This window comes from Mycteria americana, chromosome 3 (genome assembly GCF_035582795.1).
Source record: "Mycteria americana isolate JAX WOST 10 ecotype Jacksonville Zoo and Gardens chromosome 3, USCA_MyAme_1.0, whole genome shotgun sequence".
Taxonomy (NCBI): domain Eukaryota; kingdom Metazoa; phylum Chordata; class Aves; order Ciconiiformes; family Ciconiidae; genus Mycteria; species Mycteria americana.
This window is the reverse complement of record NC_134367.1, coordinates 36,469,786-36,496,843: the sequence shown is the minus strand read 5'-3', so window position 1 is coordinate 36,496,843 and position 27,058 is coordinate 36,469,786. Positions and strand designations below refer to the sequence as shown.

The following is a 27,058-nucleotide window of genomic DNA, read 5'->3' as shown; positions in this document are numbered from 1 at the left end:
AGTAAAAAAAAAAAAAAAATCCTCAAATATAACGTTAAATATAACATACCTCTTTCAGAATCCTTTCATTAAAAAACTGCTGCAGTTTTTCATTACAGTAGTTAATACAGAATTGTTCAAAACTGTTGTGTTCAAAGTATTCTGAAAAACAGAAGTTAAACTTCCATGATAAACCACTGTTCCAATAATTTATATTACATAGTAACTAAGAAAAGCTTCACAGTGCTAATATTTAAAGACGTGTTCTGATCCATATCTGTTTCTTTCAGTAAAAAAAAAGCTTCTACAGATTTTCAAGTTGCACATAAGACAAAAATACTGTGGCAGATCATATTTCTAAGAAAAATGGCAGTCATATCTGCCAGCAAACCAAAGCAAGATGCTACCATACAGTGAAACTATACCAATACATCCATGCTACAACAGGCTGGCACAGGATATCATAGCTCTAAAGACCTGAAAACCAAAGGTTCCCTTTTTCATTGTTCTTGGACCACCTTAGCAGGGCTAGAGCGCACCAGAAAACATGCCCTATTCTGAATCTCAGTGAGCCAAACAGGACAAAAGCTTTACGGGAACCATCAACACCCACCAATTCCAGGGAGCAACCAGGAGCCTGAAGTCCAACTCTGTAACAGAACTATCGAGCCTCCAGGAAACAGTATCTTAATTCAGAGACTTCATTTGCCTGTCTGTCAGTATGCAGTGATCTTCTCAGGACTGAATGGGAAAACAGCATGCACATGCAGTATCTTTCCTAATTTTACTGGGTGGCCACAGTAAGATTCTATTCCAAATTTTGAGTCCTTTAAAAGCTGTGTCTATGTAGACACTACAGGAATCTGAAACCATTACAAAGATGCCTAGTTTCACGCTAATGCTTGTTAGTGTTATTAGGTCATCAGAAGCTCTAGACCTCCTCTACGTTCTTATATCTCAGAAAAATGAGGGTTTATCTGCTCTCTTGATATCTTCTTAAGCCCTTGTAACCCATCCCACCCACCACCACCAAAAAGAAAACCCTCCCACTCTCCGTTACAGAATATCATTGAATCTTTGGTGGCAATAATAGACAAAAAGAAAATTAATATTTTTTTTAAAGTATACTTACCAAAACCAGCTATATCTAGAACTCCAATGAAGCAAGAGGAAGTCTCAAATGGAAAACACTGGTTTACCCTGTTCACTACATGGTCAAACAGATGACTATACACTGTTTTAGCCAAGGCATCACGAGCATTGTTTGCTTGTTCCACTTTCAAGGGTACCCTAAAAAACAAAAATACAGGTCTTATTTTTCAGAATTTCTTACTCCAAAATACTGAGATTAGACTCTAAACTTAAAAAAAGGCTTTCCAATTACTGTAAATTAGGCCACAAAAAAAACCTGAGCTCTAGGCCCCGGTAGGAAACAATCTTGCAAAGTTAGACTAACTATCTTACTTGTAAAAAGAAAGAATAATGTTTCATTATCCTCAGTAGAAGTGAGATGCAGATGTTTTCATACTCATTCATTAGATAATTAGAAACTATATTGATAATTGCCAAAGAAAAATATTTAAAATATATACATTCCCCTCTACAAAAAAATATTTCAACTATTTATTTATGAGCTGCCTAACTATAATAAAACCTATAGTTCAGTTTTGCTCCGACATCTTTGTCCCCATGCTTTCATAAGGGCTATAACTAAAACTATAAGGTTGTAGGGTAATTGGTAACAAAAATAAAAAAACATAGATAAAGGAGTGTGTTTTCATGGTGAAAGTTAGATGCAACCCCAAAATAAGTATTCTTTTTGAACACTGGAAGAAGGGGCCTTTTAAGAGATGAGGATTTATTCTCTGTCCTTTATTTATAAACCTTTATTCTCCATTGTGACTATTTATTACAAGTTTATATCCCAGTTTACTAGTTAAAAAACAAACAAACAAACAAACAAAAAAACCAACACCACCACCCCCCCCCCCCCCCCAAAAAAAAAAAACCCACGAGTCACAACTTCAAAGCCTATGAAATGCATGACAAAACTGTGGGAATATCAGGCAAATATAACTACATATTTAGCTATACATATAATAATATGTATCTAGCTATTTTCTAAAGTCAGTATGACAATGACATGCTTAGAATGCATATATTTCAAAGCGCCTCATTTCCTGGATAAATACATTCTACAAGACTTTTTTTTTTAAACAGGTTTCAGATTAACAGATGAGAGTACCAAAACTAAAAAACAGTTACATTGTACACAGCTGAGGAAGCACCTGTAGAAGTCTCCAGAATAAGACAACTGATACAAGGATAAAGCCTTAAGGAAGTGCTTAAGAAACAACATGAAAGAAGTAGGAAAAATGAACTTTCTGCTTTATGGTACGATTGCAAACTGCCCTTGGGTCCTAATCATGTTGCCAAAGAATTCAAAAGCAAAAGTCCCACTAATCTGAACAGAATCAGACCAGAACAGAATCAGACTGTCAAAGATCAAAACTATCCAATGCATTTTTACATGTCAATTAAAAAATGGGAAAAAATTTAAATTGAAATACTGATAGCCCCTTGACCAGACAGTATCAAAATTTCATGCATGGAAAGAAGGCCTACAATTTAGAAAGACTGTGGGTATACAAAGGCTTTGCACAACACTGTATCATGACATACAGATATATCCAATGTTGAAGTAAATCAAAAGAAGCGGTTTTTAGAGAGAGAGCCTTTGCTAACCAAACTGATAAAATCTGCAGGGAGGAACAGGGAGAAAATGTCAAGATTTTTATCACACCAGTCCTCTTTGTCATGAAGAATACAGGATGATGGCTGTATGCCAAAAGCTCTCATGCTTTTTCTAAATGTCTCCATCAGTTGGCTTAAAACAAGTCACTTCTCCCCATATACTTTGCCTCTCATACCCTTGAACCACCAGCACTACAATAACAATTAGGAATAATCAAAGGATAGACTGTCCAGCTATGGTGGTAGATAACCAGTTATGGAACTTCTCAAGTATGCAGCAAATCTATGTTTAAAAAAATACCTCTTATCTGAACTGTTTAAGTAAGCCCTATGTACAAGGTTCAAGATGTCACCGCTGCAGAACTGCCCTGTCGCCCCCTCCAGGTAGTTTTCTGTGCACAGGAGTACAAAGAACTGGCAGGTCAGAAAAGGAAAACTTAGCGCTAAACAGCTTACCCATATTGCATCATTTTCTTCACTTCCCAGGACTCACAAGCACTAAACTAACTCATAATTACTATTTCTGTATTTTTTCAAGGATGATACTTCTGATGCAGAAATGTGAGACTGATGGAGATCACTTTCTATTGTGACTGGTAAGTCAGGGAACCAGAGACTCCGTTCACTAAGGACACCTGCAGCTACATTACATTAGATAGTAATTAGCTTTAACACACAATCTTGTCTTCCACTAAGTATCTCCTCACTTATCTTAAGGTAACGAGTAGTGACAGAAATCTTATCTTATAAATAGAAGGAAGGTACCTTTACATTCCCTTCTGATACGTTTAAGAGATCAGAATACTAATACGCACATGTCAGCTGCAGGCCTATTACATAATACAATACACATTTATGCTTTCAATTTTTTTTTTCAAGTATGTCATGCTTCTAGAGCATGTATTTATAAAATGGCCCTGTTCTTCAAAAACAACAAATTCTGCCATTAGGAAGTAGAATTCTGGAGACTGCACAAAACCCTATTGTTATTTTAAACTATCATAGTATGCAACAGAAACCCATGGAAAGAAAATTTAACCCTGCAATGTGTTTTGCACAGCTGAAAGTACAGAACCACAAAATAATGCTGAAATTGCACTGAGCCAGTCAATACAGAAGAGCCCTATTACAGAACTGACATTCAGCATGAGCAACTTCCTTCTTGTGAACTTGCTTTCCCTGAGCTCCTCTTTCCTCTGGTCTGCATACTGACAAAGCAATTTCCTTCCTGCTCCTGTTTCTTGTCTGATTCTTGTCTGAACAGGAAAAGATATATTTTCCTTCCTCCATTTCACCTTCTCCCCCTCTCTTCTATCCATCAGCTGCTTGCAAGGAACAGAGAAGAAATTCTTCCAATTTTCTAAGCTATTTGGTAAAGTTGCCACAAAAAAACTTGTTTGGTCTTCATACTAATTTCTTCAGCAAGGTTTCCAGTGATCCACAGAGCCTGAGGCCTAGGAGAAAGCACTCTCATGGGCTGGATTTATCCTGTGGACAATTCCATGCAGTCCCCAAACATTTTCCAGAACAAATAAACTGCAATTAAAATATGTATAATTTGCCCATGGTTGTCAACAATTAAGGGAGAGAGAGCAGGTGAAGCCAGACCCATCAGTCACTGTCACCCAATCTGGTTACTGCTTCACAAATAAAACGGCCTGGATGAAATAACCCTACTTAGTGAAAGGCCTACGTAATTGAAGAATACAAGCAGCACATTTGTAATCTGAGAAAAGTTAAAGTTCCAAAAACTGTAGAAAAATATTTTTAAAAAAAACGTAATTATTGAAGGGACTAGCCTCCCAGAGTTTTTCCAACAGAAGCTTCAATACCACCACACACACAAAAAAACCCGCATTTTGGTAGAAAACATACTCCAAAAGAAGGTGGAGGACCTGGAATGATGTCAGTTTAATTTTTCGCACTGTGAAATAATTTACTGTGTGATGATGGAGTTCTGTTTGAAAGTCTTCTTGGAAAGGGAGAAACTGAGGAAGAGATTAGTACAGTGCATTTACAGTCTAAGAGGTGTACCAGCTTTTGAATACATTATTTCTCGCTGTAAACACACTTTACATGGATGGCAAAATCATCAGCCAACGAGGGGATCTTTATGCTCTTTTAGGGAGACTAACAAGGACAGATAAATGTAGTGCAGCTGTCAAGTCTCCCTGGCAGTCCACTGCACATTAGTATTTAAAAAAAATCCATGGAGATAGCATTGAGCATCACCCTCCTACCGTTCCTTGTTGGCTCCATTGTGCCCAGCAGAACAAAGCCTTTGTTATACTCTGAGCACAGTGATTTCAGCTGAGCTATTTATTCACTGTGACCTATTAGGACTCACATGATCTACTTGCACACAAAAGGTCCCTAAGAAAGAGACAGAGAAATGAGTAGCTCTTTGGGTTGCTGGAACAAAATAAAACAATGTACTTGTCAAAACTCTAATATTGATAGTAATCAAATAGTTTCTAAACTACATTACCATAGAAAAACCTGCTGGCTATTTAATAAATATCTAAAACAGTCCAATCCACTATTCTTGTACATGCAGTAAGCCACAAGAGAAGAAGATATTAGTCTGTTTATTAGCGTATGTTTGCTTTTAACTGCACAAGTTCAGAAAAGGCTAGAGAAAGAGGCTTAATGCATTCATCCTTTGAGATGGTGGAAGGAGTCCCCTGAATTCGTTTTTGCCATTCACAAAATAAAGCACTGGGGGAAAATAAGATCTGCTGACACAAAAGCATAGCTCCTTGTGTTTGCAGACTTTTGAAACAGTACACTGCTAACAACGCCCCAGGCTTATCAGGATAAATATGCTGAACAGAAAATCTTTACAGTCTTAATCCAAAGTGAATTTGAAGCTATAACAAAAATTGTATTTGTTCTTAAGAAACCTTCCTTGACAAGGTCACTTGAGATGTGGTGAAAGGGAAGCAGTATATTATGATACACCTTTGCTTTAGTGCTTGATATGTCCCACCAAACATTCTCAAAAGGAAACTACAAAGACACGCTTTATCTATATGTTAGGGGTACAACAGCCAAAACTAATCTGTTCTCAGAGGCTGAGTCAATAGTTCACTAAGAGCATTTCCAGTGGGGTGCCATCTGAATCTGACATGGATGCAATTTGCTCAAATCCCTTCTGCTTCTAGTTAACACTTTCACTTAAAAGGAATGTGAAAGTAAGGGTATTTTCAAAAAGCAGTCTGACAATACTGAACTAAGAAAGCAGAAAATCTTGGTAGCAAGATTAGCATACAAAATTATTTTCACAAATTGAAGATATGATCTAAAAATCTACATGATAGATTTCAGTAAAGGGAAGTGTGCGATCGTATACTTAGGAGAATTCAAAAGTACAAATGCAAAATGGAGAATAACCAGGTAAGCAGTGAGTCAACAAAGAAAGATCAGCAGTTATAGTGAATCACAAGCTGAATTAAGTAAAAAATGTTACTAACTTTCAAAACCTGCAGTTCTCATACTGCCATGCGTTAATATGAATACCATCTGTACTGTATAATATATAATTTTCTACTCTAATGTTATCCGTAATACTGATAAAGGTTCTCCTGGATGAATATATCAAAGATTTTGCTGTCAATTTAGACATGGTCTGGAAGACAGCAAATAGTAAAACTTGGAAAATATTGGCCACTGGAGGTAGTTTGTACTGCAAGACCCATGTCTTCCTACATGTAAAGGTTGTTATAAAGAGAAAAATGATTTGTAACATTCCATATCAGCTGATAAGGCAGCAAGATGATAGTAACAAGGAATCCCCAATTTCTTATAATGTTGGGGGGAGAGCAGGAATTTATAACTACTTCCCAGAAATGCACTATTGAATATATTATGAAGAGATCTAGATCTTGAGCTTTTAACTGAAGGAGAATAAACCCTCCCCAATCACTACTTACCATTTGACACTGCATTATAACTTTTTCCACTGTGGTTGCTATGAAGTTCTAACTCTTGAACATCCCTTCTTTCAAAGTACAGAAATAAGGAGATCACCAAGAAGTCTACTTGTTTGCTCTGCCTAGAAATACACCTCAAAGGTCAGCTATTCAGTAATAATATATTACTGGAACAACAGCCCATACCCATGCTAAACTTAAGACTCCTGAATATGAGTTAATTCAGAAGAGCTTCTGTGTGCCCCTAAAAAGATATGATGTTCAAACAGCACAGGCTGTCACTGATGGTTTGTTATGCTCAAATTTTGGCCAGGAAGATCAGTTTCACCCTGGAGATCAGGAAGCAGCACTGAACAGTATTTCCACTACAGCTATTCTCTTTTAATTTATCATTATTAGTTAGAATTACATAGAGATCAAGATTACTTCTCTTGCACAGAATAAACTCTTGACCACTGGAAACCTTCATTACTCAAATCTATTACATCCCTCGAGGACTAAAAAAGCCAATGCTCTCAAGTACTCAAAGATCAACTTTTCACCTCATAAGTCTGACATAACCTAAGCATGGATTAACTCACACCTGCCACCTTTACTGGCCACAGTGACATACCAAGGTTACATCAATCAGCTGTTACTTTGTCTCAGTCCACAAGTTTATGAAATGTTAACAAATACTTCACACTATAAGACATAAATAATGGTAATAAATTTCAAAAGACAAAAAAAATGCAAGGAACTTATATAAACTACATTAATACAGATAATTAATTATGGCTTCCATATATTAAACTTCTGGTGTAATGTGTATAAAGTTGTATTTCTGATTCACTAAAACAATCTGATTGTTTCCATAAGTCAATAAGAAGCACCCGTGCATTCTTTCAATGAGTGAAGTGAATGTTAATTAGTTTCCTAATTAAAAGATGGATGCATTCAGCTAAACATTGACAATTACTTTTAACGTGCTCAAAACTGTTTAGGCCAAGTTCACTTTTTGATGCAACGTTTTCTTTAACTCCAGAAAATACTCAACAGAGGTAAACAAATGTTAAAAAACACAATTCAGTCTCATGCAGCTTAGCTAGCATCCCTGACAGCTTGCATGCTAGAAGGATCAATCTCAACAAAAGTTGTGGTGGAAGCTAGAGGTTTTTCATAAGCAAAAGGCAACTGCAGTGAAATCATTTTCATAAAACTCAGTTTCACAAGAGTCATAACTTCCATGGTATTGAAATGTTATCATCAGTACCACGTTTAAACATGTTCTTTGCAATTATTCCTTCTTCATGTGCATACAAAAAGAAATCACTATCCTACTTCTGTGTCTAGGAAGTTACCTTGGTAATAGCTTCTTGTCAAAATGAAAGAGATAATCACTTTTTCTTTAAGGTCACTATTTACTTCAATATGTGAGTGATACGCTCTTAATAGCTATAGGGGGAATAAAAAAAAACCCACACCAACTTTCTCTTAAATTTATCCTGTTCCACTGTGTTTTATGTTTCTATGAAACAATGTTAACTTCGCAGTCAAGATTAAATGTTTGTTTACCAGCAACAGCAAGCAGCAGCACATTTCTGGATTACCGTTTGTGGTGGTGTTTTTAAAGCTGAAACTTGATTTCAGCAGAAATAGATGTGGCAAACACAGGAACAATGATCACCCAGACTCTGAGAAGGGTGGATACACTACCCTCTAATTAGAGCATCCCAGACCTAATGTCACAGGGCAGCAGTCATGGGAGCACTGTGCAGCCCCCATGACAAGAAAGATGCATCCAAGTATCTTCTGAAATACTTTAGGCACAGCATTAACATTCCTTGATACAGTGTATCTGTTAAATCTATTAGTATACCTGATTTTCTGTGTAGGTTATGGATTTAACAGGCTGACTGCTATACTTTCTTTGGCCACACAGCGTACTCACTGACACATTGAGAGGTTTTATAAAATGTGATAGAGACTTACTCAAAGCTGTTCTTTTCCTGGAAAAAAAAGGCCATTTTCGTCAGACATTGTACAACTGCCACTCTTCCAAAAAAAAACCAAAAAACCTCCAATGGCCTAACAACAGCAAAACAAGCAACCCTGAGCATCTAAAAATTTGCACTGGTTAAAAAAAAAAAATCAAAGCCCCATTAAAAATTTGTCATCTCAAAACACTTGCACGATGGAAAAGCATAGCACGTTGTTTCTGTTTTGAAGGGACTAACAATGTAAGTCTGCTAGTCTTCTGCACTCATATTTTTGTAGTACCATGTTTTTGTACTCATATTTTGTAAACCATTAAGTAAGCGTTTTAAATAGCTGCACTTACGCCAAGTGCAACTCAGTTCATACTTGAAAATGGTCACGCGGGGGTTTGAGGCCGTTTTTCCCTTTCCCCCGTGGGTAAGAAAAGAGACAAGGCAGATCAAGCAGGCAGATCCCAGAGGTCCTGGGCGGGGCGGGGCGGGGGGGGGGAGGCTGGGCAAGGGGTTACCTCAGACGGCAGCTCGCGGGGCCGGCCCGGGAGGGGTCAGCGTCTCCCAGCCCCCGGCCACACTCACTGCAGGCCCCTCCGCGAACACACCGGGGGCATTCCTGGGGGGGTTCGTTTCAGCAGCCTGACGACAACACGCGTCCCCGTCCCGTCCCGTCGCTTCGCGGCCCCCCCCCCTTCCCAGCAGGGCCGCCGTGCCTGCGGCAGCAGGGGGAGGACAACGGCCGCCCGGCGGCGCGCGGGACTCACTTGATGACCGTTCCTTTGGCGCCCCCTGCCGTGGTGAGCATGACGCGCGTGGTGAGGCTGCCGCGCAGGTCCTCCTGGTCCAGCCCCAGCAGCGCCGCGCAGCACTCCAGCGCCGGCTCGCTCCGCGGCCTCAGCGTGCAGCCCCCTGCGAGCAACCGCCACAGCCGTTACCCCACCGCGCCCCGCTGCCCCGAAGCCCCTCAGTTCGGTGTCGGCTCTGCCCAGGTGCACGCAGGCACCGACACGCTATTTTATACTGTTGCTAATGAAAATGCTGCGAGGTTGGCATTTTTATGGACAACTCGAGAAAAACAAACAAACAAACAAAAAAACCCACTGAACTGCCGATGCTCTTGCCATGACGACTAGAAGTGACATCAACTTTGAAGGAATTAAAGTTTGCCTCTGGAAATTACTTTGTATATTAAATGTGAAGAGTCAGTCCTCAAAAACAAAAACACCAAAACAAACAAACCAACCATCCAAAAACTATGCATGAAATTCTGTCTTTCTAGAACACTTGGTTGTTGTTCAAAAGCTAACCTGCTTTCAAGTGAAAGAACTATCCCAAAATGTAGAAGTGCTAATACCTAGTAACTAACTTGTAGCGATGTAAAAACTTTTGGATTTGCATGTTCCTGTAACCCTCCAGACTTCCTTGCTATGTATGCATAGATCAATAGAAGTGCCTGGCACGGCAGGCTCCTAGCACTTACATTTTCAGAAAATGGTATGTACATTTTCTCATGTAAATAGCTGAGAGGTGTGCTTCCTTCTGCTCTGCATCACAGCCTTCGTGCCAGAGCTCATCTAGCCACTAGAGGTTCATAAATCCTTAACTGAAGCGCTCAAACACTTCAGCAAAATCTAACACTTCAACAGTTACGTATGCCAGGACTAAGATATTTATTTCGTGTTGTTCTCAGTAAAATTTATTTCTACAGGTAAGTGAAGAGACCAAAAAGGATGAATAACTAGTCAAACATTGCTTGAACTCCTTAACTCTACAGTGACATGAAGCAAAAAAAGAGAGAGAAAGGAGTCCCTAAAAGATTAAGGCTTTTGTCGCTTGATTTTGGAAGCTCTGACACACCATCTGACCTGTAGTAAAAAGCTTTTGTTTGGCGTTTCCCAGGTTTTTGAAGCAGCAACAAAACTTTAGAGGGTCTCTGGTACAGAGACGTACTGTCTGGAGCAGTTCAAATGAACACCCTGTGTGTACACATACAAGGTGAGAGCAGAATAAAGCCTGCATTCGCAATGCGCGTTTTAGAAATGTAATAATTTATTCCAGAAAAAATGGGTTTGAATTTCAACATTCAGAGAAAATAAGTCTTCTGGTGTCCTCCTTCCCTCCTCTAAACACTGACTTTCCTCACCATCTGAGGTTCCCCCTCTCCCTGTTCATTTGCCTCCTGAAACTGCCTCTACACTCACATTTGCACCTTTTTCATTCTGTTCCACCTTGTCAACCCCAAAGTCCCAACTCACAGAAGGCCCAAACAAGGAAGCTCCCTGCCAGCTTACTGCTGAGCCCTGTGAAGCCACTACCCTTCTCTACCCTCCCGTCTTCCCAGATTCATTCACATTAATCATTTCAGTCATCTTCATGAAGATGGCAACATCATGAATTGACACTGGGGAGGTTCTGATTTGACCTAGGGGAAAAAGAAAAAAGAAAAGAAGAGAGGAAAGAGAGGAAAGAGAGGAAAGAGAGGAAAGAGAGGAAAGAGAGGAAAGAGAGGAAAGAGAGGAAAGAGAGGAAAGAGAGGAAAGAGAGGAAAGAGAGGAAAGAGAGGAAAGAGAGGAAAGAGAGGAAAGAGAGGAAAGAGAGGAAAGAGAGGAAAGAGAGGAAAGAGAGGAAAGAGAGGAAAGAGAGGAAAGAGAGGAAAAAACCCACCTCCTCTGTGAAAACCCTAAGCTACCTGGTCTGAATTCAGTGTTGGCCCTGCTTTGACCAGGATACATTGGACTAGAGACCTCCCACGATCTCTTCCGAACAGAACGTTTATACAGCTCTGTGGCGATTCTGTGCTTGGGGTTGGGACCTAGTGAACCTATAAGGCTAGTACTCATTTAATTCATCATTCAAAACACATTTTAAAATGTTCTTTGGTATGCCCTTCCTAACAACTTTACAAAGTTTGGCAACAGCTATACATACTTGAAGTAGGACTAAGAGGAACCAATTTCACTGTATCTTGTGTATCTGCAACTCAAGATAAAGATCTACATATATATCTTTTCTAGTTATATTTGTAGTATGTCCAGACCGGGAGTTTCTTCAGTCCTTCAGGAATATATGGACAGCAGTTCTCAACTTAGAGAGGCTGATTTCAGTAGTAAGGTAAGAACAACTGTTCCCAAAATACTCATTCCCCTTCCTCAGCTTTCCTGTACATTCTGCTACTAAGTCCCAGCTACGCTCGTACCAACTCATCTTTTGAGTGACACCTTAAAATTAGGAAGTTTACGTTTACCTAAGTTTTTGCTGTAACTTTTTTTCCTCACCTCTCAAAATACTAACATGATTGTATTTTTGGAAGCCAAAGGACATAATGCTTTTCCCTACAGACGGAGTTGCTATTTTCAAGATGTTTTCATGACATTAGCAAAAAGTTGGACTTTTAAAAATTATTATTAGAATACAAAAATGTCTCTTTATATCAAACTCTGCACGGAACAATTTCTTGAACAATTTCAGTCAGAGCCTATTTGCTTTCAGAGCATGTAAAGAAGTACAACTTTAAAACAAACAGGTAAACTTTACTTCAAAATGGTGTGAATTAAGACTGAATTACCCTTGAACACAAGGCAGCTTTCTAAAGCAATAATTCACATGGAAAGGAATCATCTATAATCAAGAGACATTTTTCAGTATTTTTACAGAAAACAATTTATGTTTCATCTAACCTGAAGTGCTCCCAGCTTCCTCAAAATCAATATTTCCAAGGTGAAGGACACCAGCCACTACTCTAAAAAGATCAAGTTTTTCTGCATCATCCAGTCCAATCTTTTTCATTGCTGTGCACATTCTGTTAAAATCTCCATGATCATCTAAGAGTGGATCCTTCAAGGAACCTGCTTTGAGATACTATAAAACAAGATAAACCAAAAATTCAGTAAGTGATTTTAAAGTAAGCATAAGCAATTATTTCCAGTCAAGAATAAACCACAATAAAAAGCATAAAAAAGCATGCCAAACTAAGTAGAAAGGTATTCGAGCTCTTCATACAGTACAGGCTTTGCAAGAACCTTAATTTGTTTTAATTTGTTGATACTTCAAAGCATGATCTTCAAACTTCAGCTTCAAAGCAAACTTCAAACTATCTTCAGAAAGCAGAAGTTGGAGGGTGTGACAGCTAAGGACAGGGGAACACAGGACAGCAAGCAGTGGAAAGGAAGATTTGGTTAAGGAAGCTATCAAAGCACTTACACTGAGGAGTGCTTCTAGCTCCTAGCAGTTGAATAGGATGACAGAAAGTTTGACAGGCCATGGGAAAGGAGTACAGAACAAATCAGAATTGGAAGAGTTATCCCTATCCCAAACAGACTTATTTAGAAAAATATACTTGTTAAAGTTTGCTGGTGATTAAGAAACAGTAAAGTTGTTCACAGTGTTCTACGGGTTAAAAGAATACCAGCTACGTTTTAAAATACCAATTTAACATTTTACTGATTTTCCTAATTTAAATACATCAGCAGCCATTTTAATTATTAATGGTTTTAAATAGTAGATAGTAACACATCTGCATGCAATCAAGAGACTAACTGAACATGCACAGACTGATCTCAGGTTTTACAATTACTTTAAAATGTTTTCAACTAAAAAGAATAATTAACTTTAAATAGAAGCTTTGTTAATGTCAAATAAGCTATTATGATTTTTATCAAAACAAAACACCACATGCATCTGAAAAATTCACTTCACACACATTTAGACACATCAATAAAATTAAACTCCATCTTAATTATGTAAAATGATCACCTCATCTTCCTGATAAGGAAAACACAAAAATAATTTAAGTATTAATTCACTATTCCAGCTACTTTTATTAAAATAAACAATCTTAATATTTTTCACAAAATTACAGAGCAAATATTAAATTTCCGATTTAAAAAAAATGAACAATGCAATGTATTTCCTGTTTAAGTGGCTAGACTAAGTTTTAATATCATAGAAATGTGATCATTTATTGTGCCTTCAAATTGACATGGCTGTAAGATACAAGTATTATGGCATCATATGTTCCACTATTTCATGTCCAACTCATATTTTCAGAATTATTCTTTCAGTATGTCTTGGTTTAGACAAACACTTATTTCAAATTAATTCCTTTAGAGGACACATTTTATGACAGAACACCCGCCTGTAAATCACATCAGTAACAGATGATTGCACAGGTTCATCTTCCAGTAGAAAGAATAAATTACCAACTTCACTACAAGTCTTAATTTAAGGCAAATTAGGCAAACTGAAGCAAAATCTCCCAACCATCTCTTAGCCTATATGCTTGGCAAGAATTAAGTATCTACTGGCTTTCTGCTTCACACTAATATCAAATCAGCATTTCTGTATCCCACTCTTCACTATCCCCGATTATAGAAAATAGCCTACATTCAAGCAAAAGAAATTGGCGTTGTGTGCTCAGTGTTACAACATATAAGCACTAGAAATCCAGGAGTAGACTTTACAATGTTGACCTGAGCAAAGGAAGTATCTGTACTGTCTTTCATAGCTAGACACAAGCTACGTACAAGCTCAAGCCCAAGTTCTCAAAGGTAAAAGAGATGGCACAGTTATTGGGGGAGAGGAGCTCTTGAGTAAATTCATCTTTGTATTATGCCACATGTATATGCAGCTTGCCCTGCTACTGAATCCCTGGTATGGATTTGATTAAGATTTTAAATATCTTCCAGCTATACAAATGAAAATTTCAAACTTAGGTATGAATAGATGAAAATTGTACTAGAGAGCAGAGTAGAAGTTTAATGAAGTGTTTAAACAACTTCCAATTCACATATACTATTAATTTGGATTAAATTCTTTAGTGTCCTCGTGCGAACAAGCTCAAAGGCTTAAATGCCACAAATTCTGGTAATTCCAGTTTTAAAAAAATGTAAATGGAGATGGAGCAAGAGGAAAGAAATGTTTCGAAGTTTCACACTTTCTTCCAGGAAATGCCACACTCTGCTGTAAGTAACAGTTCATAGCAAGGGGACAACAAAAAACAATAAAGAAAGCAGTTTACTGGGGAGGGGGATATACTTGTGCTAGAAGTGAGGGTGCGCTAATGTTTTATAAAACAGTTTGGAGCATCACTTCAAAAATCCAGACAGTAAAAATGGCTCTGGAAAAAAACTACTGCATCTGACCTATTCCCAGCAGTAGTAAGATTTAAAAAGAAAATTACAAAAAGTCTTGGATAGTCTTCTGTTTTCCACAGAAGACAAGCTGCATCATTAAGCATTATATTATTGTAAGGATGAAAAGAAAACAATTTTATATACTGTTCCATTTGGGATTTTAAGATGCATGTTAAAATGTGTTTCTAAGACTGAACTCCAAAACCAGAGTTCTGAATATACCAGCTTTGACAGTACCCATTTAGACGTATAGAGATGTGTAAAATGAACATTTCATTCCACACTGTAAAACTGTAATCATAATTTTTAACTCTATCTGCATTAGTTAATAATATAAACCAACTAAAGATACAAACATACCTCGGGACTCTTGCGATTTTGCAAAATCTGCTTGTCTGTTTCTTTGTTAGCAAAGTATCTGGTACAGCCTCGATTTAAATACTGTAACAATAAAAAAGTGGAAATGCATACTTAAAGACAGAAGTAAAGAAAACATATGCTTTTATTTAAGGCTTGCTCTACATAGCTTGATTTAATCATATGGTACCAACAACACGCTAGGTATTCAGAATTCATTCCTTGAAAATGTACTTATTTACATCTACAAAATTACAGAAGTGCAACAGTAACAAACTTCTATTGAAAGCTTTTCAATTTTGACAACTAAAATACTTTTTGGCTTAGTGGGATAGTAATCTTAAGTCCCACAATCTTTTCTTAATATTTGATTCTAGTAAACCTATTAATGGAGTCTGGGATTACAGAAAAGACAATCAAAATTAGGAACCAAGACAATAAATTTTGTGGCCTATGTATAATACCAAACTTTACTCCAGCAAGCTGTATAGAACATTAGAAAAAAATCACAATAATCTTTACGTTTTCAGCAACATATAGGCTTTATATAGTGTATCTGGGGGTGAGAGGGACAGGATCAAAGAGTCTGTGGTACTAAGTCCAGTGTAGTTTTATGGTCATTTTTTCCTCACTAGTGAAATATTTCTATAGGTAGTAAGAGACATAGCATATTAAAAAGTTTGAAGAGTATTAAAAGCTTTTAACATGGTACAAGCAGAAGCCTAATTCAGAATCCGACTTCTGATATCCATCTTACGTTGTATAGTAAACGGAATAGACCAGGCATTCAGATAATGACTGACACTTCCAGCAAAATGGGATCACCAGCTTTTTCTTTCTGATTTGTTCAGCTGAAAGTAAGAACTCTGTCCAAAAGCTTGGACAGAGCCCTTTGTCTAAAGGAAGTGAACTGATTCTTTGCTCTAGCCCATGAACAAAGATGTTTCCAACTAGGTGAACACAGATAATCCTACACTTTGATTAAAATTTACATACTAAATTCTTCTTCAAAGTATTTCTAACAGCGGAAGAAAACTAGGTGACAAATTTAATATTAAAACAAAATGACAAGAAGCACTGTTCAAAGTTAGCTTGGTGTTTAACAAAATATTGAAAAGTTTTCTTTCTCAGGCAAAAAGAATGCAAAGCACAGCATATTTTAAACACAACAATATATCCCTGTGTTACAGTATTAGTAACACGATCCCAGAAACTGGGGATGGGAAGCGAAAAAGGTCATACTTTTCAAGAAGAGAGAGTGTGGAAACTTATCTGACAGGCTGAGCACGTGAACCAGCATGGTATTCAATAACAGCCTATGCAGGAGACATTTAATCACAAGACAATGGCTTCCATGTAAAAGCTAAAAACTCAAGTAAATTTACATACTAAACCTAGGAGAAATTATATTTATAAACACAAATACACAGCTTGAGGTTATCATATATAACATCTAAATACCATTGTACTTTTTTTTTTTTTTTTTTTTTTTTTTTTTTAAACTCTGAAGTACAACACCCCATTATAACATCAGTGACCCAAATATAAGGCAACCTAACTTCTGTTCTGGAAATTAAGAGCTGAAAAAAATTCAGCTTCTCATCTCCATCAACTATATTCCAGGCACAGATTTACTGTGCAGCTTTACTTTCAAAGCCATGTGCTGCAGTCCAAGGCACCTAGGCCTACAAGGTTCAGCACAGACTTCCCTAATGACTTTGAATTTCTGAAAACTTCTGCAGGGGAGCCTAAAACATGAGCACCCAGGACTGCATGCTTTTGTGTGGGTGTGCTCAGAGGAGGGGTGTGCAAGAAACCTTCATCCTTCCATAGTCCTTTGCCAAGTAAATTCACGCTTCCCCAGGGGAACTGCCGGGGAAGGATGAACTAACAGAGAGGTAACCCCCGTCAGTGCTGCTGAAATCCAGAGGACAGGTCAGGCAGGTGCAGCCAGTGCAGCCGTCCTGGTTCCAATGCCCAGAGCAACTGTGCGCCTATGCCAAGATGGCCAAATGCATGGGGAGGAGATTACAAGGGTTCACTTAAGTCAAAGGGAAGCAAGCCTACTGGGGGGAAAAAGAGCATTAAGTTATCCTTCGTCTTTTATAATTGTTTCACTTCGGTGAAAAATCAGAATTACCTTAGATTTGAGATGGTCCTATTTTCAAGTGAATGCAGTTAAGAGAAACCAGGCATTGAGCAAAACATGCTTGAGTGTTAGGAGTCAAGCTGGCCCTAGTTTGGACTTTGACTTGATATGCTAAAAGGCACAAGACAAGTGGCACAAAAGAGCCGATGCAAAACTGCAACTTTAGGGATGGGTTTTTCTAAAGAACCAATTTAAGAGCATGATTTTTTTCTGAACGTTTTTCTTGTCTAAAAAATTAGCATTAATATCAAAACAGTGATCAATCATCAAACCTTGCCTAGTATAATATCACCATCTATTATTAGAAGGTTGAAAGATGGTATTTCCATGAAATTTGAACCAGACAGACACGCAGTCAACAAAAAATGTGGTAAAAAAGTGAGACAAGCATGACTATTCACAGCCATTTTATGATACAACCTGAAGCAGCAAATGAGAATGAATAACACAGAAAAAACAATCTTGACAAAAGTAATACAAGTTTCAGAAGAAAATTAACCTTTTACAGGTGTTGTTTTTTTATTTTCTAAAGATCTCTGATAAAGTGATACTTCATGAAAACTTAGTGCAATATGACTAATAAACTTTAAATATCTTTATATTAATTTACATACATACAAAGATGAAAATGATCCTAAGTTGGGTTTTTTTAATTAAAGATAATCTCCTTCAACTTCAGAACAGGAAAATTTTTTAAAATATTTCAGAAGTGTTAAAATTTTTAAATTTAACATGCAGAGTTGATCTTTCACATGCAGGAAGGAACTCAGGATTCAAGTACTAACTTATGGTAAAGCAATAAATATTCTTAATGGAAATGAAAGTACCTGCTGCAAACTTAGTAGAAGTCAAAAAAATTATGTCACAGTGTGATAAGGCTGGTGTGACTGTAAGCTCTTTATAATTGAAACAGGCAAGTGAGTGCCTCCTGTAAAGGCACTCAGGCTGTTCAGTACTGTACTGCACCAGCCTGATTTTAAGCAGGTTATAATTGTGACCTTGACATCTACAACCTTGCGTGCTCTCACGAGCAGAGTTTTTGATTAAAAAAAATCCCCAAGAGTGGGCACGCGGCATATTCAGTTCCAGAATTAAAAATCTATTAACTACAAGAAATAAGTTTTAATGGAAAAGTGGCTGCACAATAAAAACATGTATTTGAAAATTTGTTCAAGATTTTAGCTTTAAAACATACAAGAGAATATTGCATAGAATAACTGCACAGTAAAGAAGAAAGTTTTGAAAACTAGCTCCGTATTATGTGAAAATAAATGGTGTTGGGGTTTTTTAAGTATTGTGTTTGTCAGGTGTTTCAAAAGAAAAGCTTTTCTTCTAGGGAACAGAAGCAGTTCCTTCTTAATAAGCATCAGATCAAGTTTCCATCGCACAACTGAGTACAAACATATGAACTATAAGAAGATACAAACTAAATATTTAAATAATATAAGGTCTATAAAGGCCCCTAGGAATACCTTTGAGGAAGTAAGGAAACTTGTCCTAAAATACTGCCATGGCTTTCAGGGAACAAGATCATCTAGATACCACAGTACAAATGTATGATGTGCACAATATGGAACTGCAGCTCTGTGGCCACTTCCCAGCCCATCAGTAAGCAGAGACTGACTTGGCCAAGCCAAGAGGCAGCAGCAACCTGTTTGGCCACAAGTGTACACCCGCCTTCCCTACAATGAATACACTAATTTAGGTGTCACCTACGCAACCACTGCTTTGCACAAAACTGGTAGGAGCTTTGTACCTTTAAGACTTCTACCCCTCTGCTGAATTCTCATGAAACTGAGTACAAAAGATTTTGGGGAAAGTAACAGATAAGCACAGTCCAAGTTTTATTTAGAAAACCAAGTAGGAAGATACACCAACAAAGAAAACAATCAACACAGTAATGTAATTCTTTGTTAGCAGTGCTCCTCACCCCCTTTAAGATCAAGGAAGTCTAAAAAGATGACAGTCAATTAATTTATATCCTTGTAATCACACATGCTCTCCAGGGTTGTGTTACAAAACCCTTCCAAACCTGTGACAGTGATGTGGTCTGTGTTTTTTAGAAATACACAAAATTCTGCTTCTGTGAGATTCCAAGCCAGGCATAAGCCAAGAGACAGTGGAGAGATGGAGACAAATGACAGAACGCAAACAATAAACTGACCAGTATTTACCATTAGGATTTGATTTGCCAATATTTTTCTTTTCAATGCAAGTCAACAAAGCACCTGGTGATATTTGTAGATATTTACCATTCTTTTTGACAATCACACTTAAAAAGAAAACCAAAACAAAACAAAAACCTACTGATGTATTTATATATAATTAAATAGCAGGAATGAATGATTGAAGGCAAGAGTCTTCACCTTACTAGTAAAATTGGTGATGACAGTATAAGATGTGAATAGGCTTAGAAGGACCTTGAAAGTGATGGCAAAAGCTTGCTTTTAAGAGAAAGAGAAGGGACAATCAGGAAGCCAATGAGAAACAGCTGTATCAGTAAAGCTGCACTGGTTGGATAAGAGTTTAATTATATTTGTTTCTCAAGAAACAAGAAATTACTGCAATAATCGAGACTTAACACACTGAGAATTTTTTTTAAAGATAATTTAAAAATAAGGGAAATGGGGTTGGAGTCACTTAGGCAAACAGAAAACAAAATAGAGAAAAAATTTTGACTGACAAGAAAGGAAAGAAAGCAAAAGGTAACATGACATTATTTGTTGATCATTTCTGAAAACAATCCAGTGAAATCTGAACACAGAGAAGGGGAGGAGAAAGAAGGAAACCTGCAGGGAAAAGTTAAAAATTAAACTGTAGTAAAACCATTCAGAGGAAAAATGGAAAGAAAAGAACACAAGAACATAATGGTAGGACAGAAAGCCAGCCTGTTTGTGGGATTGCTACTAGAAACATAACACAGGATCAGGGTTAACCAGGAGAAACCACATAATCTCAGAAAAGGGAAAAAACCCTAAAAATAAAGCATGGGGAGAAGAAGGGAAGGCAGTAAACAAATCAGAAGTCATAAGAACAGGCACACTGGATTGAATTAAAAGGCCTGTACCATCCAAGAGCTTGTCTTCAACCATGACCTCTGCTTCACCCAAGGATTTTACTGTTCCTTTCTGAGTTGGGATAACAAAACTGTCTATGCTATTTACAAACATGTATGTACATTGCAGCATAACTCACTATTTCATTTTCCCTTCCTTTCCTAACAACTCCTAAAATTCTACTCTGCTTTTTCCCTGCCACTGAACATTAACCTAACATTTGTAAAGAACTATGCACAATGATTCAAGTCTTATTTCCCCACTGTTTATTTTAAGTTCACTTTCATTTAGGTATAGTTAGGAGTATTACCTTCAGCACTGATTTTATTTGCATTTTATTGGCTTCTCCATTGACTGACTGGACCAGTAACAGGTTGTTGAAAGACAGCCAAAATTGAGAAACAGTAAGTAGTCCTCAGGAAAGAACAAATTAGGTGAAGAAAAACCTAAGAGGGAGGTTTGTTCATGCTTGAGGAATAGAAGTAATCTTGGCAGGAAGAGCTGAGCATGGGCTTTGGGTAAATTGGAGATAAAAGGATGAGCTTTCAGCTGAAAGGGACAGGTGAGTCTTATCATGTAACCTGGAGTGATGAAGAATGACAGGAGTATGATGAAAGGAAAAGGAGAGGCTCAAAACTGGAGCAGTACAAATGAGCATAGTATAACAGGAACAAGGTGCAACAGAGCAGAAAAGACAAGTGATGTGAAAGCACATGGACTGGAACAGAGAAGCACAACAACCTTGTCACCGTGGTCTTATCTTTGGTGGGAAGCATAAGGGAAGAATAATTTAAAGAGAGAGAATCATGGGACAACTCCTACATCTTCCTAAACACATTGCTGGAATAGGAAGAAATAAATGCAGTTTTCAGGACTTCAAAGATGGGTTACCCACAGAACAGTTAGACCACATTCAAGAAATTCACACTTCACACCTCTAGAAGAGCCCATAACAACATTACTAGCAGCTGGGTATGCAACAGTACTTTTTTAGAAAAAGCAAAGATTCCTCAATTTTAAGACATACAGAAAAAGTACAGGAAATCTTCCAATAAGGAAAAATGGCAGGCAGCTTTATTTTAGGATCAAATAGATTTAACAAAAAAAATCTTCTGATTTTTGTAACAGGAAAGAGTCTATCAAAGATAATAAATAGAGATTTTAATAAGATCTATATGAAAAATCCATGTATGGCAATATGAGAAGCTTTACAAACACTGACTCTGATACTCACCCTAAAGTTGTCAGGAGAGCTTAGATATAGTTTTTCCCTAATGTCTTCTGGAGCACCAGCACAAAGCCTGTAAAAGATATGATAATTCCTCTCTTCTTTGCCTTGCACACAGATCCTAGATTTCTCCAGAAGGTAATGTGACACAAATCCACCAACCACCGAGTTCTAGGAAGAAGAAATATTTTTCTGATTATCTGAATATTTTTTGGATTATTTGAGATTCAGAAGTTTTCAATTTACATTTGTCTGATCATGTCTCACTCAATGGACACTGCTCCAAGGAAGATTAAAATGTATTTATATCTAATACATCTTAAGCTTAGAATAGAAACCATTGCCTTTACCGCAACTTCTTCCCCCAGCTCATGTATTGTACATGAATGCATTCCTCTTAAAAGAAAGGTCCGCTTTACCCCAACAAGCAGAAATCTTTGGTAGAATTCCAGTAGTTCCTGCAGAGAGCACTGCTACAGCCACCCTTACACTTTCTGGATGGCAGCAAGTGCCATTACTGTGCTATTACAACCTTTTCTAGCTGCATTTCACTGAGAGTCTTGCAAAGGAGAAGGAAGGGTTAAAATTAAATAATACATATTTGGTCATCGTCTTAGGCAGACTAATTATGAGCAAACATTTTATTTCAAACACTTGCACTTCTTTTCCGAGATGAAGTCTGACACAAGTTTCGAAAGCCATGTGTTATCTGGCCTATGATAAAATTCCCTGTGCCTAGACAAAGCTTAATAGCAAGGAAATTCCTGAGCTTATGGCCATTACAGCAACCAAGAAGGACTTACTGACTGACAAATTTGACTATGGTTATGCAGTCATTTACTCATTCAGAATGCCCCAGTCTGTAGTTACATTCCTTTGAGAAATCAGACCTAATAAGGTCACCATTAAGTGAAGTCTTGTAAAGTATTAAGTTTTGTAAAAAAGGTGCTCAAGTAAACAGGCTGATCTTGCCCTGGAAAGCTGAAAGAGGCTTTTAAGCAGTTTCTGAAGATACTCTGAGTGCTATCTGCTTCAGATGAAGCAATTAATCTAAAACACCATGTAAGTGTTGACAGGTAAGTTGACAGGTCATGAATGCATCATTCCAAGTAGAAATTTGGGTCCTTTCCGTAAGTTCATTAACATGAAATGGACCAACAGATAAAGTCCCTCTACCCTTAAACGAATTTAGTTATTTACTGTCTAAACTATTAACCAACGATCTGAAGTTTAGTTACAAAACCAAGGGATGAAAACTTGGGAAAAGACCACAAGCTCAAGACCAGATGATGATCTTAAACTCTGCAGGAAGGAACTGCAAGAATTTGTTTCTTTATGTCCTCAATCACAAAGATGAGGAGGCATGTACATAATCTCCACAGGGACTGTCGACAAAAGTCTTCAACTTGGACATGCTGGACAGCTATACAGTCATCCTAATTGTGGAATGTGTGTATATATATACACTATCCAAGCAAAACTACACCCAAACAAAGAAAATTTTTCATAAGCTACACAGTGAATAGTACTTCTGACAAAAAACAATTCCATGACTTCTGTCACATACATAATACTAATGTGAGGTCCCAAAATTGCATACAAATACATAAAACATCAATAATTAAAGTATTAAAGCATTAAGATACATTTATATCTGTTTATACCTAATATACAACTCACACTTATTTGTGCATTAAAGGAATGCATAAATACTTAACAGCAAGCGAGTTATTCTTTAGATAAGCCTTTTTGCAATGAAGGGAACAATTTTTATTCTGTTGCAGATGGAAGCAATTTTCCTACTGACTTGACCCACCATTTTCCAGTAGTGACACAGTACTGTGTGGCTTTGGTTTTCCTCTCAAGGTGATAGAATACAAATGATATCTGTAAAGCAGGACAGTAGCTACTTGGTGCAAGATAAATAAGTCTATTCAGCCTACTTCCAGTCTAGCATTACCATTTTATGGCAAAAAAAAATCATCACCAGTTATCTGTATCAAAATTCTAGTACCTTTTCATTGAAGTGAATTTCTACAAATTTCCCAAAACGACTGCTGTTGTTGTTGCGAACAGTCTTTGCATTTCCAAAGGCTTCTAATAGGGGATTTGCTGTTTAAAAAATTAAAATTTTTTAAAGTGTTAAAATTTGATCAATAAACTACTAAAAAGAAAGAGAACAAATACATACAATTATTTAGTGAACTGATTGGGAATGAGGTTTGAAAATTAAAGGAAAAATATTACCTATTAGGAATAATCAATTTTGCACATTGTATTGGATATACTGTGGTGGAACTTACAATGAAGTACTTAAATATCACATAACATTACAAAGCATTTGAACTGATACTGTAAGAGACAAACACTGAAAATTATTTAGTGATGTTCTTCTACAGCAAGTAGGTAAATAACTGATACATAAACTATACGAGACAACACACAATTTGACACTTCCCAATGAGTTGTTATTCATAAAATCTAAACTACCCACTTATCCCACAGACAAAAGTGCCACTTAAATGTCATGCATGCAACATGTTAGATTGATTAGGGAATAAAAAAAATTTATTAGAAGAGTGTGTTGACTTCAAAAACAACTTAAAAATGCCCTTTCAGATTAGGTCAATTAGGTGATTGAGTGATTTTATTTTTTACTGGCTGCGGTTTTCAAGCGCCTTAAAGCCTGTACAGAAAGAGTGGCAGCAATCTAAAGCATACATATCTCTCTCCCTACTCATCATGCACAGTTTAAGCAGTTTGAAAATGCTTAGTAGTTATGAAACACAAGGCCTCTGAAAGACCGCATTTAGTAGCTCTGAAGATCAAAGAAAACCGATTTACTGAATTGCGCTAACAATAAACCATTGAAAATATCAGCAAGAGTTTTTAAGGCTTTTAGCTAAAAAAATATGCATTGGAAACAAGTGAGCAGAAACTTTGATTTAAAACTCCACTGACAACCATCTACAAATCTGTTCCTACAAAAATTAAAGAATGAAGGAATAACTACAATGGTTGGATAAATTATGCACGATAATGCACCATTTAGTAGGACATCATCAGCATTAACTTTTTTTGTTTTGGCTAGGTTTTCTTTTTAATACTTAAAGCTTATGAAAATGTAAATCTGACTTTCAAAACTGACTTCTTAAGAGATCTTTGACACCTATTCAGGTATTTTACATAACAGTAACAGTTTTGAAGAAAAGCTTATGAATAAAAACAAATTGCAAGAGGTCTTTCAGATAGGTTAAAAGTTTCCCTAGTAACACATATGCTGTAAGCGTGCTCATTAAAATTGTGCCTAAAAAACTTCAAAATTCATGCATCCGATGCTGTTTTAGAGTAAAAACCCCAAATTCTAAGAATACCTACAAGTACCAATTAATTTTATGGCATACTGCGTCAGGCATTATCCAACTCTTGGCCACTTTCTGAGGTTCTTTAGCACACAGTGGATTTCACTAAGGAATTGGTTTAAGCAAACCTACAGCAACAAGAGATTAAAGCCTGCAGTAGTTCTCTTGAATAATCCAGTGGCTCGAATTTGAAAACAGAAGATTTAAAGCAAAAGTAAAAATTTTTGGTTTAAGAGAAAGACAGAAAGTAATGAAGTTCCAAAATAAATCTACTATATGCTACAGAAGACTAAAACTGACATATGAGGCATTATTAGATTGGCTGAGGGTTGTTTGGTTTTGAGATATTTATATTTTCTCAAGAAGTTATTTTCTGTTCAATTAGGAAGTGCATGCAACATTAAAGAGGCTCAACTGGATGATCAACACAATCTCTTCTGACCTTGTTTGGGAGTCTATTATAAAGATAGACACAATGAAAGTGTTAATCCAAATTATGTGCTTTCTAACAAAAAAGACATAACAGAACATGAACTATAATTCAAAAGAACTTCTCTGCTTTATCTGACTTTGAGAACTTTATGGTGAGGAGGAGGCATTACTCCTTCCTGGTACTAAAAGACAGTAATGAGAACATAATCTTGTCCTTGCATATTTCATACAGCATAAAATCCAATCTTGGGTACACATGTGTGTGAAGTTCAACTCAAACTGACATTTAAACATTTTCTAGATCAAGGACTATATGACACTATACTAAATAAAAATAAAGTGAATCACAAATAAAAAAATATGTTTTCAGAATTTAGGATCAAGGTAAACTACCAGTAAATGATGCCTTAGGAAGTCTGATAGTATTTCCATCCTAGCTTTTATTTAGTTACTGTTGACTGACATTTCAAATTAAAAAAAAAAACAAAAAAAACCCAAAAAAAACCCAAAAAACAAACCCCAAAACATTGGAACCTTTAATTCAATTAAAGAAAATTCAATACCTTCTACAATTCTATCATCAATATCTTGGCCAGTACCATAGGATTCTGTCAAATACCTGTAAAGCAAGATAAAAATATTAGTACTTTTCATGTGTCAGGTTACCTCAATTCAACAGCATTTAGCATGTCTGTGCACCATACTTACTAACCATTTACTAAAGGGAAAGCATATTGATTACAAGTTCCAAATACCTTTATCTTTTAAAATAAATGCAGTTTGACTTTTGTTTTGTTAAAACAAAAATATTCTTGCAGACTTCAGATTTTTTCAATACTTAAGACACACTAGAAATTTCTTCTAGACGTGCAAATGGAAATTACACTTTTATACAAATATAATGAAACTATGACTGTACTATCTGTATTTATTCATAATCTTAGTAAACGCATAAGGTTTCATATGTATTTCCTGAATTAAAGACTGTTTCCATGCATACAGCTTCTGCGTTTGTAACTACCCCTGTTAATAAAAATCCCACATGGAGATGGTGAGATAGCAAATTGCAGGTGCATAATCAAGGTAAAATTCAATTTAGCAACTGAAGAAAGAATTTTAGAATAAATCCACAACATACTTGTTCCAAAGTTGCAGCTTGCTCCCCCCCCCCACACACACAGGGCATGCTTTCTGGAAATTCAGAAGTAAATCTGGGACAAGTTAAAAACAACTTCTCAAAAATGGGGCCTTCCAAAAAAAATTTAGGAGTGCTTAACAGAGCTGTATTAATACCTTTTGCTTTCTGATTACACACGGGAAAAACCTTCCTGCTTTTAAAAGTCAGTGATGTTTTGTACACGGACTCTATGGGGGCAGGTGGTGGGAGAAGCAGCAGCAGCGATATTGCCTGCTGTATAATCAGAACTTCCTTTGCCGAGAAGCGGAAGAATAACCTCCTTTCAGAGCATTCCTCAGGAGATGTTCTCCCAGTGCCTGTCATCTTTTTTTACTCTTACCAGGATCAAAGTTAGGATGTCCCCTGTAAAAATCATTACCAGCACCTTGCAGTCATTCTTACAGCTATCTGTTAAAGGTTGCATAGGGGCAGAGAAGAGCAGTATGAAGGACAGGCAGCCGTGACAATTATTCATGGGATGTGGAAGATAATACCGCTACTGTACATACATACTAGAGAATACATGAAGTC

The 27,058-nt window shown here is 36.9% G+C and overlaps 1 protein-coding gene across 5 annotated transcripts in view; it reads right to left on the bottom strand.

The window, feature by feature from the left end:
- MYO6 (myosin VI) overlaps positions 1 to 27,058 on the bottom strand; it is a 115,522-nt gene that overhangs the window by 40,600 nt on the left and 47,864 nt on the right. For 4 of the 5 annotated variants that reach the window (XM_075498231.1, XM_075498229.1, XM_075498230.1 and 1 more), the window contains exons 7-14: positions 25,914 to 25,969; positions 23,571 to 23,668; positions 21,563 to 21,727; positions 15,127 to 15,207; positions 12,313 to 12,493; positions 9,400 to 9,544; positions 1,112 to 1,269; positions 50 to 141 (exon numbers count right to left, since the gene is read on the bottom strand). In XM_075498231.1, the coding sequence (XP_075354346.1) occupies positions 50 to 141; positions 1,112 to 1,269; positions 9,400 to 9,544; positions 12,313 to 12,493; positions 15,127 to 15,207; positions 21,563 to 21,727; positions 23,571 to 23,668; positions 25,914 to 25,969 (976 nt within the window). Of the gene's footprint in view, positions 1 to 49; positions 142 to 1,111; positions 1,270 to 9,399; positions 9,545 to 12,312; positions 12,494 to 15,126; positions 15,208 to 21,562; positions 21,728 to 23,570; positions 23,669 to 25,913; positions 25,970 to 27,058 lie in introns of those variants that run through there. The other variant, XM_075498233.1, reaches the window with a different exon arrangement.